The sequence below is a fragment of the Phyllostomus discolor genome, chromosome 2 (assembly GCF_004126475.2).
Source record: "Phyllostomus discolor isolate MPI-MPIP mPhyDis1 chromosome 2, mPhyDis1.pri.v3, whole genome shotgun sequence".
NCBI lineage: Eukaryota > Metazoa > Chordata > Mammalia > Chiroptera > Phyllostomidae > Phyllostomus > Phyllostomus discolor.
In genome coordinates, this window is record NC_040904.2 from 43,257,587 (window position 1) to 43,275,266 (window position 17,680).

General features: G+C 35.6%; 1 protein-coding gene across 5 annotated transcripts in view; it reads left to right on the forward strand.

The window, feature by feature from the left end:
* ATP11B (ATPase phospholipid transporting 11B (putative)) overlaps positions 1-14,322 on the forward strand; it is a 102,157-nt gene extending 87,835 nt beyond the window's left edge. For 2 of the 5 annotated variants that reach the window (XR_003683865.2, XM_028503405.2), the window contains 2 exons: positions 7,223-7,356; positions 11,390-14,173. Coding sequence is in view for 4 of the 5 variants with exons in the window: in XM_028503405.2 (XP_028359206.1) it covers positions 7,223-7,325 (103 nt within the window). In the remaining variant the exon portion in view is untranslated. Of the gene's footprint in view, positions 1-7,222; positions 10,604-11,389 lie in introns of those variants that run through there. The other 3 variants (XM_036017741.1, XM_036017739.1, XM_036017740.1) reach the window with 2 other exon arrangements.
* The last annotated feature ends 3,358 nt before the right edge of the window (positions 14,323-17,680 follow it).

Below are 17,680 nucleotides of genomic sequence, written 5' to 3' on the forward strand. Positions count from 1 at the left end.
ATAAACCCTGACAACCACTTCTAGATCTAATTGGAAGATGCAAAATATTTTGATTAGTAGTAATTATGGAGGATAAAAATTCTTAACCACTAATGCATTTTTACTTAGCCTGTTTACCATTTTGTATACTGTACAGCATGTCCTTGAACAACATCGTTTTGCTCAGTGTCATTTCATTGTAACATTGAGATGCTATAGGAACTTAACTGTTGTTTATGTCAATTACCCTATGGTAAAATTGGTTTCATTATATTTTTTATCACTTAAAGTTGCATAATCAACTTGTCAATGACTTTAAATGAGTCCTTAACTGTGATTACTTGTCCAGAAGGTGTTATTGTCTCATCTGGGATAAACCCCTGCAAATGGTGAAACTTTAAACCACAGCTACTTGTAGATTGTAAACCTTAACTCCTATAAATCAGACCGTGGAACAGGTATAATTATATGAAAAAATCTGAATTATTCTGGAAGATTTTTTTAATTACATTTCTTTAATGAATTGCTTTAAATGGAAAATGTTAAATAATCAGCTCTCAGTTGTTATTATTATTAGTTGAAAAGAAATTCCAAAGAGTTCCAAATTTTTATTTTGTTTTGGAATGCAAGTTCAAGTGGATATTTTACAAGACATGGATTTAGTATTCCTATGCTTTAATGTACCCATTAAAACAGGCAATACAGTTGAGAATTGGGTTCTTAGAATGCTTCTATTAAATAATAGGGGCCTTGTTAATGGTTACTTTTACAAAGTGAATTTTCTCATCCTCTGACATTTGGTTTCCCTTTCTATAAATAAGAAGTCAGAAGAATTCTCAAACTAGGAATATGATCTTAGTAAAATTGTTTTGGGGATATTACCCTGATTTACAAGGTTTTTTTCTGCTTATCAGTGAATTTTAATTGGTTGGATGAAATACACCTTGAATATTTTTCCTGTATTTTGCTTTTGGCATATATTTTGAGATAAAAATTGCTTTTTAAAAATAAGTGTTATATAGCATCCCCCTTTTTTTCTGTCTTGAAATTCCATTTGTGTCTACACTCAAACCTTGGTCAGCCTTGCCAAATCAGGCAGAAGTCTCTGCCAAGCACTAAGTGTTGCCGTGGGCTAGGATCTTCTAGTCATCTCCCTCTGCTCTCACCTCTTAGGCTTCTATTGTTTTGTCATCTTTTTTGTCTCGGCATTCTGTCTCTGAATGCCCTCTTTCAGGCTGTACCTGACAACCATAGAGATAGCAATAGGGTGCTAAGGATGCTAGGGCCTTTTCTCATTGTGGACCAAGGAGCTTAAGCCTCAGACCTGAAACCTGCCGCTACCAAAAATAGAATACATTTTAAACCGTTTTAGTCAACTACAAATCACCTTCCTCTTCTGTGATAAAGATACAGATACTGCTTCATTTAGCAAAGCAGTGACAGAAAACCTTAATGGCCTGTATTAAGCAAATAGAGTCAAACATTTAAAAGACTAATATTAATAAAAATGCCACCCATGGCAGGAACTAGAGTAAATATATAAATATGACTGACATTTTATAAAACGAGTGTTATTTTCAAATATGGGCTGACATATTGAGCAGCTTTTTCATCTGGAGGTTGAAATAAAAGAAAATTAATATTGACATTGTTCCAAATACTTATCCTATGACATGCTGTAAAAGATTGATACTTAAAAACTTAATTCTTAATATAAGCTGCACCGTGACTTAGTATGTTAATTAGTGCTATTCTGCTTTGCCCTCTCCATTAATATAGGGGGTTTTATCATTAAAATGCCTTGTCACATAGCCCTGACAGGTGTGACTCAGTTCGGCATTGTCCCTCGAAGTAAGGAGTCTCTGGTTCAGTTCCCGGTCAAGGCACATGCCTGGGTTGCGGGTTTGGTCCCCAGTCAGGGTGCACAGAAGAGGCAACTAATCGATGTTTCTCTTTCACATCAGTGTTTCCCTCTCTTTCTCCCTCCCTTTCCTCTCTAAAAAAAAATTCCTTGTCATACATTGTCATTTATGCAATCACTTCATTGAAATAAAGGAGCCTGTCATTTTGAAACTAGGAATAAGCTGAATTATTAAAATAAGTTTACCTAAAACATATAATTACTGCACACTTAATTTTCATAGTTAGATTTAGGTCACAGAGACAGGGTGAAGGTATTTTATCTACATTTTAACTACCTTTCAAAGTTACTTTACTTGGAGAGAAAGAGAGGGAAGTAAATTTAAAGGAGTGAATGTGAGCTTGAGGCAAGCTTTGGAGAGAAGATCTTGGGGAAGTTTGGGCAGTTACCTCATTGCTGTCATTTAGTGGCTGCCTGTTGCAACTCTGAATAGTGAGATGCAGCTGCTACTTGTTTTAGGGGTTTCATTATTCTTAACTTTGCAAATTGGTAGTATTTTTATGACTATTTTCTAAACAAACATTCTTTTTTCACAATTATAGTTTAAGGCTTCTTTCCAAATGACTCCTTTAAGGCTATACCAGGTGCTCACTTTGAATATCAAATATATAAAACAGTTTTAAGGGCAAAAGAACAAATATGGTAAATAGTTCAATAATTATTATCTAAACTTAAAAACATTTTTGATTTGATAGGTAAGATTTGGTAGGAGTGATTGAAAGATTTAGAAATATGTGACCATTTTTTAACATTTAGAAGATTTAAGGAAGATATTTTGTAGAAGTCTCTAATAGGAGAAACTTGTAAATGTTTATCATCATTGATATAAAAATAATGGAAATAAGAGCAGTGTGCTAGAATTGATTGCAAAAGGCAGGTTCTGTAAAGATGAACATTTTTTGGTCATACATAGTCATATTGACTCTCCACAGTTGTTGGGCTTGGCAGCTCATGTAGCTCTAAGTGACGCTGTGGTTCCCAGGAAGCAAGTGTGGTAGAGCGTGAGTCATTACAAACGAGTCAGAATTTTTTTATAAATTAAGTTACTTCTTTGTGCTATCAGATCTGGTCTCTCACTTCTATTACCATAGTTTACTTTTTTCTTTTTTAGTATTTACAACTTGAAAAAAATTTTTTTTAAAAAGACAAACGCTGATTTCCTCTCCCTACTTTGCCTTGCTTTGAGTGAAATGAGATCTGAATGTTCCACCCCATTCCCATCCCCAGTTATACTGGCAACTGTGGCTACGTGTGCTCTGGCTGGGCTCCCAGTCCCCAAATACGAGATCAGAGATGTGTATGGGAAAGTGGTAGAACTTGGTTTGCTGGAGAAAGTATGGTGTCTTCTGTAGATAGCTATGCAAAAACACAATTCAGCATTTTCACAGCAGCAGGGGTATTTATTTATTTATTTATTTATTTATTTATTTATTTTGCTCTTTTGGGAAAAAAGAAACATTTGCTTAGTTCAGAAGATGAACTACAGAAGTAATTTCTTTTTATTATTTTTGATATTTCAAGATGTTTACCCTGTTGGGTTGCCCATGTATTAACACCTGTCCTTAGGTTTTAAAGTGAAAGTGATGAATGCAAAGCAAGATCAATACCTAAGCAGTGTTCTGCACGTTGGTGGATACGCAAAAGCTACTGACCTTTGGATGGCATCTTCAGGGAATTCCCATCAGTTGGCTAAGCACTAGCTGTATAGGCAGAGCACATGTTGTTACACTAACAAGAGCCAGCAAGCTCCTTGCTGTCTCTACTTTCTGGTCCAGTTCAGTGTCCCCCAGGTAAATATGGTATAGGACCAGTGAGCCGTTTTCTTGTTTTGTTGTTTTGTTGTTTTTAATTTCTGGTCCATCACAGACCAGTGCTTCTATAAAACACAATAAAAATTAATGACTAGGAAATGAAATTTAAAAGATTTATAAAATAAGCCCCAATTTTAAAATTATTTTTAAATTTAATAGTTACAAGAGTATGCTGTCAAATTGCCTTAAAATTTTCTAATCTTACATTCTGAGACTGGAAACACTTATGTCCTCTCGAGTCAGTAACTGTTTTTGGACGAACACTGACCCGTGGGTCATGCTTGTCACACTGATCCCTTTGCAAGGGGGAAGGAGTAACAGCCACCCTCTCTTATCTCAGGCTAAATGTACTGAATGTACATCATGCTTTTGTGCCCACGCGCAGTTATTACTTACTCTTTTCACTTAGCCTGAATGTTCTTTCTTTGCCATCTTCAGCTATTAAAGTCCCATCAGTCTTCAAAATGTATTTCAAATGCCATCTTTTGATCAAATCTTTTATGCCCTCCCACCATTATCAACAGCAGCTGGGTTTGATCTTTCTCTTGTCTTTTTTGATATTTGTAGTCTGCCACATACCATAATTATAAGCAGGCAGTATAATGGCATGGGTAGGATGTTTGGGCTCTGGAATCAAACAAACCAAGACTCGAGCTCCAGCTGGGTAACCAAGTTTTTAACCTCTCTGTTGGCTCATCCATATAAGATGCATCTGAGTATGGTGCCTATCACAAAAGGTTGTTAAAATTTTTAAATTGGATAATCCATGAGAAGCATCTTACATAGGAACTGGCACATACATAGGAAGCTTTTCATTACTATAACTGCCATTATTATTTGTTCCTGGTTTATCTCCCATCCTTTATTAAGCACAGTGCCTTGCTTAATAAATACAGGTTGAATTTTTACATGTTTGTGTCATTTAAATGATGCAAACAAGCTGTGGAATAGAATCCAGAAAGAGAGTACTGGTAGTTGGAGAGGTGATGATGGTTTTCAGCCTGAACTGGGTGTAGGGCCAGCATTCTGACCCTCACTGATACAGGCCCTGACACGTGCCCACGGGCAACAGTGTCTGGTTGACTGTAGAGACTGTAGGGGGAGCACAGGTATGCAGAGCATAGAAGGCAGCCTCGGGTCAGCTTACATACGGCCTTAGAGGCCTCCCCAAGGTGGTGTACTCCCCGAGGTGGTGTGAGTATCAGGTGGGATCTGTAAAGTCCTGCTTCCTACAGAGGGTGATAACATTTTGAGATGGAGGAAGCTGGAGCCCAGGGACCCAAGGAGGAAACTGGGAGACTGATGAGATCCCGTTAACCTAAACCAGTATTTCCTAAACTGTTCCTCTGAACATTTCCTCCTGATGTTGATTAGTGTTCCCTTGGGACGTGGGGGTCTGTTACTGTTTGAGAATTGCGCTATGTCTAGCTCTCCCCTTAGAGACTGACCGTGCTTACTGACTTACTGACAGTCCTGTACTGAGCAAGTCTGTTTAGACTTCTGTTGAACTAGTGTTTCCTAGACTTAATTGGCTATAGAACTTTTTTCATGAAGCATGCCTATAAACATCTCACAAAATACAGTTTAAGAAACCACACCACAAACATTCTTAAACCAGAGGTACTGTAAAGAAAGAAGTAAAATTTCGCTAGTTCTCAGTGCTGACCAGATCCTAGGACATTGGTGCAGTCGGGCAGCTGCCAAACAGGAACTCCATTGGTCTGCACTGCTTGGTATGAGGTAGAATTACTGTGAGCAGGGCTTTGGCAGGACCTCCCCAGTTAATTAGGTTCAGAATGCCAGGTTGTTTACATGCCATCACGTCCATCTCTTCTGTCCTTCATGAGTGTCACCACAAATGTCCCGTGTTGCCACACCTGCTCTACACACCTGGTGATTCCCAACCTTAGTGAATTGCAACCATCTAATGGGTCTATTATTTGTTGTTCTTCGTTTATACTTTTGAAAGATTTATTATGCCATATGTTATGTATGTAAAGGAAGGTGAATGAGAATTAGTTTGCTTAAATGACAAACCTTGAAAAATTTAGGAGTACTCTTGACTACCAAAACCAGGGTTGGGATTCATTGAGGTATGTGTCATACCATTTTTGCCTTCATTGAACAAGATTAAAATTATTAGTAGCATGGTTTAAAGTTATCTTGCTGAGTTATTTATGCCTGGATCAATATAAATTTTGCATACTTTGAGAAATTAATGCATTTTTAAATCTTAATACTAACTACTTAGTCACTTATTTAATTGATTTTAATGCTTATACCACCAGTTACTTTTTTAAAAGTAAGATGAACTGATTATGGGCATGGTTGGCACTTAATAGTTGCTCAGCAATTTAAAGTAAATTATGCACTTTTTTTCAAGGATAATTATGAAGGGAATATATGTAGTGCTTATAACCTGGTATGTAGTAACACTATATAAAGTATTTGCTGCTACTACTGTTGTTATTATTATAGTTGTTGAGGATTGAAGTTGTTACTTCCCACTCTTCAAAATATTGGGTTGGCCAGAAAGTTTGTATGTTTGGGTTTTTTGTTTTTTTGTTTTTGGGTTTTTTTTTTTTATAAAACAAAAAGGCACATTTTTTCACTTTCGCCAATACCTTTATTGATTTGGATATTTTGAGTAGGCTGGCCATCTCCCACATGGTATGATGATTGTTCTCAATTAATGTCTTGATTTGATTGCTACCCACTTCAGGGCTCTACCCAACCGTGAAGCATTGTCCAGGGAGAAATCTGTAGCATGAAACTTTGCAAACCACTTTAAACACATTTGATCAGTCACAGCATCTTCTCTATACACTGTACAAATCTTTTTCTTTTTGCTTTTTTATCTCTCGAAATAATAAAGCATAATATGCTAAAAATGTTACATATCTTCTTCCAACTTCTTCCACTATTAAAATGGCTTCACAAATATCCACTAATTTTGATAATTTTTATTTTAAATGCATGCTGATATGAGAGCTGCCACAATAGTCTAAGAAAGTTGTTTTGAATGATGTTAAAGGCAGCTAAGCACGACTAGAGTCATCTTACGGGAAAAAAACAAATGTACTTTTTGGCCAACCCAATAGTTCACACTTGATAGGTAGACATTTTTCATTGAAATTGCAGTAGCATTTTACCTACACAAAAACTCGGGAGTTAGAATTCATTAGGTTTCTGAGTAGTTGATGTAAATCATTTTGACCATAATAAGTTATTAAGACATTAGAATCCAAAGTCTTTGCAGATCTAAATAATATCCAGCTACTTGTTATTGTATAATTATTTTACTTAACATCATACCTAGGACACAGTGCTATTTAAATATTTCTTGTAAGATTACTCTTAAATTAAGCCTTCCATACCATACATATCCATATTAAAGCAAACAGGTTTATATATATATTACTTTTAGTTTTAAAGCACTTGTAATTTTTTAATGCTTTTTTGGAAGTCCAAATCTATAAATAACTAATTTTTTCTGCTTCATTTTCTCCAGCTTACTGAAACAAATTCAAGTATCAAGTGCTTGGACTCCATGTGCTGTTTCTCAGAAGGAGAGACAGCATGCGCATCTGTTGGAAGAATGCTGGAACGAGTAATAGGAAGATGTAGTCCAACCCATGTCAGCAGGTGTGAAATCTCTCTAAGTAGCCTTTGCTGCAGATGATGAGTGTCCTATAAACTGGAACAGACGAACATGCATCTCTAGATACCTAATAAATCAGCAGCTGGTTTTACCAACTGAAGCAGGATGTATGCTGTGTATTAGCACTCTTTGATGATAGATTTCACTTTGTGGCTTTGGGTGAGGGTTTCTTTCACTAACAAAGGAAAGAAAGCACCTTTAAAGAGACTTGTCATCTAATGAACAAAAATATTTTCTTCAAAATCATTCTAAAATGTGGTGAATAGGAGTATGTATATGGTACTCTTACTTGGTTTTTATATAACTTTTATACCTATACTACTACTGTTTTATTTTCTATATATTTTTGGTTTTTTGTATTTACAAAATAATCTACACATAATAGTAAAATCAAAGGATTTTGCTTTTCTTCCTCTCCATCTGTATTTTCTAGTCAGTCATTTGAGACTTTGAAGTATTTCTAAACACAAAAAGCTGCTCTCCTACCCTTTTTATCTCTGTAATGAGGTTTTAAAATGAGTTGTGTTTTTTACGTTTTTACTAGGTATTTATGGTCTTATTAAAAATTGATAAGCTGGAACAGGCTCTTTAAATATGATTTGTTAGAATCTTTGCATTTTTGTCCCTTCTCAAATCTATTTGTTGAAAGATTTACCAGAGCTTGCTTTTGTGGTTCTTAACAAACAATACAATTTTGGGGTATATTCCACTTTAATTTCTTCATATATTTCCCCATTATTTAGGGGATGTTATTATTATTTAGGAGATATTAAGGAGTAGAAATACCTTCACACTTTGATGTTCTTTAGGTAAATGATATATTCTTAACAACCAGAGCAGCAGTGTACTGGCCCTGGCATGCAGGGTCACAGATGCAGGGTAGACAGTGATTTCCATTGTCCGCGGCTACTGTGGAAACAGTACCACTTTCTGTGTGTGCCGTGCCTTGGAGCAGGCTGGAAAGTGCACTGTGAGCAGGAAATAAAGGGTGGAGGAAAAAGTACTCTAGTGTTTGGTTAGCTTTGTGTTTTAAAGATGTTGAGTGTGATATCACTCACGTATGATAAAATTCAGATAACTTTTACTGGCGAACTTGTTAGTTCCCACTTTGCCTTGAGTTATGGCCATGTCTTTATGGTATAGTTGCCTTTGTAAATAGCATTTTTATGTTAATATAACGTCTGTGGTTTTAGTCCCATTTATTGATCATAACGTAATCAGGAATATCTTTGTAATGTTGTAATACCATTTTGTAGTAATTTTATTCCACATAAAAGAATTACTATGGGTAGTTAAATTTATTGGGACTTATATATTATGACTTACACAATTATATTATAAAATGCATTATGAGAAAGCAGCTCTGTCGTGTACCAGGCCAACAAGTTTTTTAAAAGAAGTTCCAGAAGGCCCTGATTTAACCATGATAGCTGCATTGCACAGAACTAAGGTGGGAGTTAGAATTTTAAAAGTATTGTAGAAATTCACAGAATTTTTAAAATTTCTACTTCAACAGGAAGTTCTCTTTAGTGACAGTATACATCTTCTCTGTTACACACAACTAGAATTTATTTTAAATGACCAGAAAGTATTTTCTGCTTTCTGTACACTCCTGTTTTCTTGGTGTCGGTGGGTCAGGTGGTATGTCTCCACTAGTGGAACATAGCCATGCCTTCACTGCGTCACCCCTCGTGCCCCTGCCCCGAACGTCATGGGGTTTATTCCAGCCTGTCTTCTCACAGGTGCCCATTGTCATCTGTACTCATTTTCACTTAGAGTTATACCACATTTTCTGTAGGACTTCATTTTTTACTTTCCTAATAAAATCTTTAGCCAATTAATATCTTATTTGACAGACTATAAATATCTTTCCAATTTAGGTCTAACATCTAAGGTTATAATTATCAGTTACTACTTTCATTATCTTTTTTCTTCAAATGAATAATCTAAAAAGTACTTTGAGATCTGCTCATTTTTTTCTAGTGAATAAAATCATCCAGTATGCAAAACCACTTGGTGCTTTTCAAAGGGTGATATGAAAATTGCCATAGATCCATTAACATCATATTTAAACTCTGAAGTTACTTCGATATGTAGAGTTTTGTTTGTGGTTTTTGTATGTAATTATATTCATGAAATACATTTGGCATTCCTGTGGGGTTTGGGCGCAGCCTGTATGTATGCTCCATTTCTCTTCCAACAAGGCAGGGCGTGGCTGGCCCCTCTGCTACCAGATGTAGAAGCCCCTGGCCTGTTCCATTAACATGTTAAACATAAGAGAGCATCACTAGTGCTTTCATATGATAGATTTCTCTGCTGATTAAACTTTTACTGTCCAGGCATAAAAATTGTACTTACATTTTATTAATTGGTATTGTCAAAGGAATATGCCATATTGCAAGCTTGGTTTCAAAGGTAGCATCGTGGTGCTATATCAAGGACATACCAGGTTGTACCCTAAAGGGCTGTACTTTAGCAATAAATGATTTCCCGTGTTTATCAACAGCTACTTTATCCGAATCAAAACCATTTTCTAAATAGGAAAGAGTTAATAGTTGATATGTAATTCAGGTATTTAATGTCCTGTCAAATACGATACTGAACATGTGAAAGCACGTGTGTGCTTTGAAAAGATAAAGAATGAAGGGAGCCTTGCCTAAGGAGATTTTTCTGTGTAAGCAGTGGTTGGAGAGAGAACAATTTGTGTAATGTGGGCAGCTTGGGAGTGGAAACTTCACTCCAGATCATTGGGGTGTTCGTACTTCCATTTTATCATACATGTCTGAATAGACTTTTTTTGCACAGATACTTACTCTAAGCAATGTTCATAGTTCCATTTTATTCATATATTTTACAAATACTGAGTGCCTATTATGTACCAAGTGTAGTTCTAAGTGCTAGAGAGATGGTAGTGAAGCCCTTCCTTAAACTAAGGTGGATATTGTTTAAGGTTTCCTGGAAGCTAGTAAATTCTGTTCACCATTGGTATGGTTGTTGCTTGTTAGTTTTCCTCTGCCAACTTTGTAAAATGTCTAGGTCCAAACCTCATTATGACTGCTCACTTAATCAATTTAAATATGAACTATATACAGAGTCTCTTAGAAAACCGCAGATGTTTGATAGAAGTGAACTTGGACCATTTTAAGTGCTAGTGTCTAATAACATCTTTGTTTAAGGAAAGTGGGAACCCTAGAAATCTACATAAAATACAGTTACTGTTAAGTTCTTTTAGTATTCTAAGAAAAGCCACCTTTGACTTGGTAATACTAATATTGTCCGTAAAGAAGGTTAGACTGTTTCAAGCATGGCAGGCCATTTATGATCATGAGTCACTTAAGCTTAAATTAATACAGCTTCAAATAAAGTGGTATGTAATGAGTTGCTTATGGGCTCTATCATTCAGACAGTAGTTAATATTTCCAGACCAGTAGGGGATCATTGTTCATAATTAAATGAGAACCCTAGTGACTTACAGATGTCTTTGATGCCTACTGAATAAACCATTCTCTACACTCAAGCTAATTATGCTAAAATCTTTAGAATAGAATTTATAGCTGAAAAGAAATAAATTATGAATATATTGCTATTCCATTCCAAAGCTTTTGGTAAGTGCGGTTTTTGTTTGTTTGCTTCTGTAATACAGCCTAGTTGCTTTTCAAGAAAATTGAATATGCATAACTCTTAATAACATACTTATTTTTATATTGAATTAAGATTTTAAGAGCATTGTATGCTCTGCTATCTATAGAAAATGTTTTAATGCTAATGAACATCTAAATTTTGGCTATTATTTTTATATGATGACTAGAGCATTATTTTTCCCAAGTTTTTGTGTAATATAAATGGAATGTTTGGTCAGTCAGTGCTAGTATGAAGAACTTCTTTTCAGCATTTAAAAATGAATCTGATTATTTTAATACTCAAATTGCATTTTGGTCCTGAGTTTTAGAGTAAATATTTTTCTCAATTAAAACATAGGTCTTGGTGAGCCAAACTTTTCTCTTATTGTTACTTTAGATCATGGAGTGCATCGGATCCTTTCTATACCAACGACAGGAGCATCTTGACTCTCTCCACAATGGACTCATCTACTTGTTAAAAGAGCAGTCAGTGCTTTGTGGGAGCCCTTTCAACTCCTTGCCTAAAATGCAGTGTGTTCATCCTGGTAATGGCCACACTAGCTCTGCAGCATTACTTTCTGAGATCTCTGCGGTAGTTCGTGCCCGCTCAGAGTTATAACGGCAAACAAACAAAAAGCATTAGCATGAACCACTCTCAGCCCCTTTGATTTAAATCTGACCACGTTTAAAATTTGTGAATAAAGGGACATTTTCTGACTTTCTCTGGGATTCCCTTTGCTTACAGGACTCCTAATGGCATTTCAGCCTCTTGCTAAGGCCATCATATTTTAATATCAAGGTAGAAAAGAGAAATAATTTCTAGTTAATTGTATTTTTGAGTATTAGCTTAGTTATTGAGTCTTCTATTTAAATCTGCTTCTGTAAATTATGCTGAAAAGTTTGCCTTGAAAACTCTATTTTTTTATTAGAGTTATATTTGAAGCTTTTCATGGGAAAAGTAAATGTGAATAATAAGGAGTTTTGGTTCCTAAGTGACCCATGTTGTTAATTCATCAGTGCTTTCTACGTTCATAGAGAAAATTAGGAGAATGTGTTTGTGTTCTTTACTGCACTATGGGTAGTAAACATACACCAATACCAAACTTAATGTACTGGAACACAACCAGTAAAATTAACTGTATACATCAAAGGGTGTATCTTTTTTCATTCATACATCAGAAATCCAGTCCACCAAATTTCAAATTGGTGTTTACTAATATTTCTATGACAGAATATAAAGTGGGTAAATTAGGTACTAGTAGCATATTATTATTTAATGTGTTTATCTTCAGATCTTTTGCATGCTGGTTAATATATTTAAATTTGCTTCTCTATCTGAAGGCTCTGTTTATAGTATTTTTATGACATTGTTGTAAAGTTCAACTGTATCAATAAAAAACCAAGTTTGGACAGTATTTAAATATTGCAAATACTTTTAATTTTGCAAATCAAAACATTAGGGTAATTAATTAAAAAAAGAATAGCCTTGTTCTGTGGCTTGAGAGTTGCTTTTGCCTTTCAGTTAGCTAGATTCTAGAATAGAGGATCTCAGGCATGCATCCTGTCATTCTTAGGTCGGTGTGCATTGTCTACGTTACAGCAGACCACCACAGTAAAGTGAGATCTGCCCAGTGTTTCCCTGGAAGGTGTATTTTCACATATGTATAGAGAATGTAAATGAAACAAAGTCTAAAATGCTAAATTGTATGGGGTAATGGCAGCGCTAAATTAAAATGCTAAGAATGATTAATTAGAATATATTTGGTATTAACTCACTACACTTCAATACTTAATTTCCATCCTGAATTTATCATGTAGATCCATTGTTTGGGATTTGTTTTCATTAAAAGTAATATGTTTTAAGAACTACTACCTAGCCCTGTACATACACGTTTTAAACTGTATGGAAATAGTTAAATAAGGTTTTGCCAGAGTTTTCTATACAATTGAGAATATAATTCCTTTTTGTAGATGTTTGTGCAACCCTCCATCCCGTTCTCATTTCATAAATATAAGACTTCATCTTTTTTCACTGGTAAACTCTTTTCTTGCTAATATAACCTTTGTCTTTTTTTATAATGCAAGGATATTGGGTTATGAATTTCAGCCTGATACTAATTTTCATAAATAGCCCATCTTTAACTTAGATATTCCAGAATTGCTTTAGAAAGATCCTATCATTCTGGAACTATGTTAAAAGGATATAATAAAATGTATAATGTGTGGTACACTCACCAATTCATGTTCCAGAAGAGGAAATATTGCAAAAAATATTCAATGGAATAGTTTAGTGGAGGATATTATGGAATTTGCTTTTCTTAGAATATCTTACGAAGTGTTCACGTGATAAAATGACATTCAGTAAGCCTGCATCGCGTCTACCTTACAGTGTGTTCTTGCCATCAGCTAAACTGACTGCTGACACCAGGGAAGGACTGCACAGCCGCCCCGCACTCTTCGACCACCTGCAGCAAGGCAGGGTCAGCTAACGTGCATGGTGCTCAGGGTGTGGTGGGTGTAATTTCTGCACTCCTATTTGAAATTGTTTAAGAACTTATTTTAAAAAGGTAAATGCTTCCACAGACAATGCTCTTCCTGCTCTGTTCAAAACCTACTCCATTTAGAGGAAAATTATCTTGTAATTGTAAGAAAAGGGTTTTCTTTTACTTAACAAAGGACCAGTGTTGTCTGTAAGCTTCCAATTGTTTTCTAGTACTAATACTCATACTGTAAAACAAAATTTTCCCTTTGCATATTTAAAAGTCTTCGGAAATACAATGTTGATAATTAACTAACTCTCGTTTGCCAAAACCAGAGTAAGATGCTACCTGTGTTATTACTAATTAATTAAAGGTCTCGAATCTGTTTTCCTCATTTGCTTGCCATTGCCTTGTCTAAGGCTGTAGCCCTGAAGACAGCAGCAAGTGCCAGGTCAGTTTGCAGAATTGCCCCTCAGCTGCACTCTGTGACTCAGCACCCTGCCTCGCTCGGCATGAGGCTCAGCCTAGAGGGTAGCAGAGTGTGGGCCAGGAGAACTACAGTATCCAGGTTTGCTGTGGGGGAGAATTTACAGTTTGAATTTCTTTTAAATACCGTCCTCCTTGGATCTTCATTTCCATGCTGTTCAAAGGCTTCCCAGGCCTGACCCAAATTCTGGCCCTGTCCTTGTTAGAGGATGGAACAGGCACATCACCCTGTTAGGAAATAGCTCTCCTCAGACCAGGGTCATTTCTGCATAAGATTGTGAAATCAGGCTGTAGGGTGTGTGTCACACCCAGTCTGAGACCCCTATCTGATAGACAGGAGTCAAGGCCAGTAAAAAATTTTTAAGACCGAAAGTTTTTGAAATACGCTAGTCTGAAAGTTATTGGGGTCTGTCTGGAAGGAAAGGGAAAATTATTTATGTTTGTATCTTTCATGTAAAGATCAATTTGGGGTATGATGTAAACAGGTATCGATGAAACTAACACACCAAAGAGATATGTAAAGCATGTTGTATTAATTTTTAATCCCCTTTTAGAGATGTTTTTATTCCTGTCCTGAATTGAGTTACCTATTTTCATAAAAATGGAACATTATTAATGTGCTGTTTATGTGAGAAAACTTGAATGATACTTCTACAAAAAGTGCATCATAATTAATGATATGTTTGTAATAATGCGATTGTTAGATTTTTATGAGGAATCAGTAGTTGTAAATACTATAGCAACAATTAGCTTCAAATTTTGGACCTCAGACACTGTGGCGGTCTAATATAATCCTATAAAAATTTTATGCATTTTTAGTAAATGTAGTATACTTATTGTATAGTTCTCAGTAATTTTTTAAAGTTTATGAAATTATATTTATCAAATAAAAATTTTCCTATGTAATTAAAAGTGTTTTTCTGTCCTTTAAGCATGTTAAGCCTCTCTGCTCATTGCAACCAGCACTGCCAAATTTGTTTTGAGTTAGATTTAACAGCATTTGCCCTCCATTACAGTACAGGGACACCGTTATGTCTTTGACTGACTGCATCTTTCAGAAATCTAGTTCTTTGGTTACCCAGGTTTTACAGATCTTCAGTACCGCTCCTGAGAAGGGGCCTGATGGACGTGCACCACCTGTAAAGACCAACACGCTTCAGCTAGGACTTGTGTCATTCTTGAATAGCCAGCCAGTGTGAATTTGGAAACGCCTTGGTCCATAGAAAATGTGTGTTATCTTTAAAATATGTGATGTAGTGTATATTTATATATAAAATATTTTAACCTTCTAATAACTATTATTATTCGTAATACTTCCTCAGTTGCCAGTGAAAACCCACAAACGTTTAATTGCTTAACCAACTTTTGTTAAAAAGGTAAGCTGCTATCTTCACCCAAGTGTCAGTGTTTCCAAAGACTGACAGTGTGTGATATATGTGATGTATTTTTATTTCTGAAATGAATAGGAGCCTAAAGAAGTCATTTATCTAACTAAGCATCTGTTTTTATTTAAAAAGGAGTTGAGGGGTTAGACATTCTTTAGAGTAACTTCAGTCTTTAGCTTTCATTGTACAATATGCAATTAATAAGAGATTTAAGACAAAAACTAAAATTTCATGAGCTGCATTTCACTATAAAATTTAGTGAATTCATAAACAATTTAAGTTTTGTTTTCAAGTGTCTCCTCCTTACCTCTTTTTTGGAATGACTCAAAGGACAAAGCTATTGTAAATGCAGATAAGTCCACGTGTCTCTGAACAGCTTTTTGGGGAGTGGCAGAGGGCCTTCTGATAAATCAGACTTTTTTTTTTTAAGATTTTATTTAGTTGTTTTTAGAGAGGGAAGGGAGGGAGAAAGAGAGAGAAACATCACTGTGTGGTTGCTGGGGGCCGTGACCTGCAACCCAGGCATGTGCCCTGACTGGGAATTAAACCTGCGATGCTTTGGTTCGCAGCCCAAGCTCAATCCACTGAGCTACGCCAGCCAGGGCTGATAAATCAGACTTTTTAATACTAATATTTGAAGTAAATGGCCTGTATTCATATAAAATTTATAGGCAGCAAAGTGCATAGATGTTAGGATTATATTCTGTCGTTTTTGACAGATCTGTACACCTGTGTGCTCATTACCCCAATCCAGATAAAGAACCTTTCCGTCCCAGAAAGTCCCCCTGTGCCGCTTCCCAGTGTATTTATTATTCCTATCCTGTCCTTGGCAACCATTTTTCTGTGTTCTTTCATAGGTAAGTCCTCCCTGTTCTTGAATTTCAAAAAAAAAAAAAAAGTGTACAAAGTGTTTACTTTTGTATGTGACTTTGTTGCCCAAAATGTGTGAAATTCATCCATGTTGTTACATATATCCATAGTTGGTTTTTGCTGGTCAGTGATGTTTCATTTCATGAACATCCCACAATTTATCCTTTCTCTTATTTGTGGACATTTGGATTATTTATAGTTTGGAGTAGTTACAAATGAAGTTAGTATGAACATGCTTTGTGGACATATTTTCATTTCTTTTATGAAATAACCAATAGAATTGCTGGGTCATAAAGTACGTTTATGTGTAATGTTTAATTTTATAAAGAACTGCCAAAAAGTTTTCCAAAATGATCGTGCCATTTTATGTAAGTTATGTGCCATTTTGTGTACGGTTATGAGAATTCCAGTTCTATCCTGTGATTTTCATTTGCATGATGACAAATGATGTCTAACTTCTTTTTATATGCTTATTGACAGTTTGTCCTTTTTTCCTGAAATGCATATTCACATCTCTGGCCATTTCTTATTTAAGCTGCTAGTCTCATTACAGAATGGTTGGAATTCTTTATATAAAGATGTCTTTTGCCAGACATACGTCTTATTAGCATTTTCCCCCAGTCTGTGGCTTACCTGTATGTTTTCCTAATGGTGACTTTGGGGAGCAGAAGTGCTTCATTTTTGATGTAGTCCAATTTCTGCCTTTATGGTTATGTGCTTTTTGTGTGATGTCTACCCCAAGGTCATGGAGACACTGTCCTGTTTTCCTGAAAGCATTATAGCCTTAACTTCCACATTTGTCTGTGATCTATCTCAAATTCATTTATGTATATGGTGTGAAGCAAGGACGAGGATATTCCTTTCTCCTAATCCCCATGAGGGTATCTGTTTGGTTTAGTCTTATTTGTTGAAAATACTCATCTCCAATTAATTCGTTTGGTGCCTGTTAATAGACTCTATAAATGTGGGTCTGTGTCTGGACTGTGTTTTCTACTCATTTGTCCTTACCAATAGCAGACTGTCTTGATTACTATGGCTTTGTGCTTAGCTTTGAAATTAGGTAGTATAAGTTCTAACTCTGTTGTGAAGATTGTTTTGGCTATCCTAGGTCTTTTGCATTTGCATATAAATTTTGGAATCGTATCAATTTCTAAAAGAAAAATCCTAATATTTTGATTTGGATTTCTGTGAATCTAGAGATGAGTTTGGACAGAACTGAGATCATGTATTGAGTCTTCTCATCTGTGAGCATGATATAACTGTCCATTTATTTTGGGTCTTTAATTTCAGGAGCGTTTGGTAGCCTTCAGTGTAGTCCTACTGTGTTAAGGACTTTTTATGTATCTGTGCTTATGAAGGAAATAGGCCTATAACTTCATTTTCTTATAATGTCTTTGTCAGGTTTTGGTGTTTGGATTATGCTGGACTCAGAATAATTTGGGAAGCGTTTCCTCTTTTTTGGAAGAG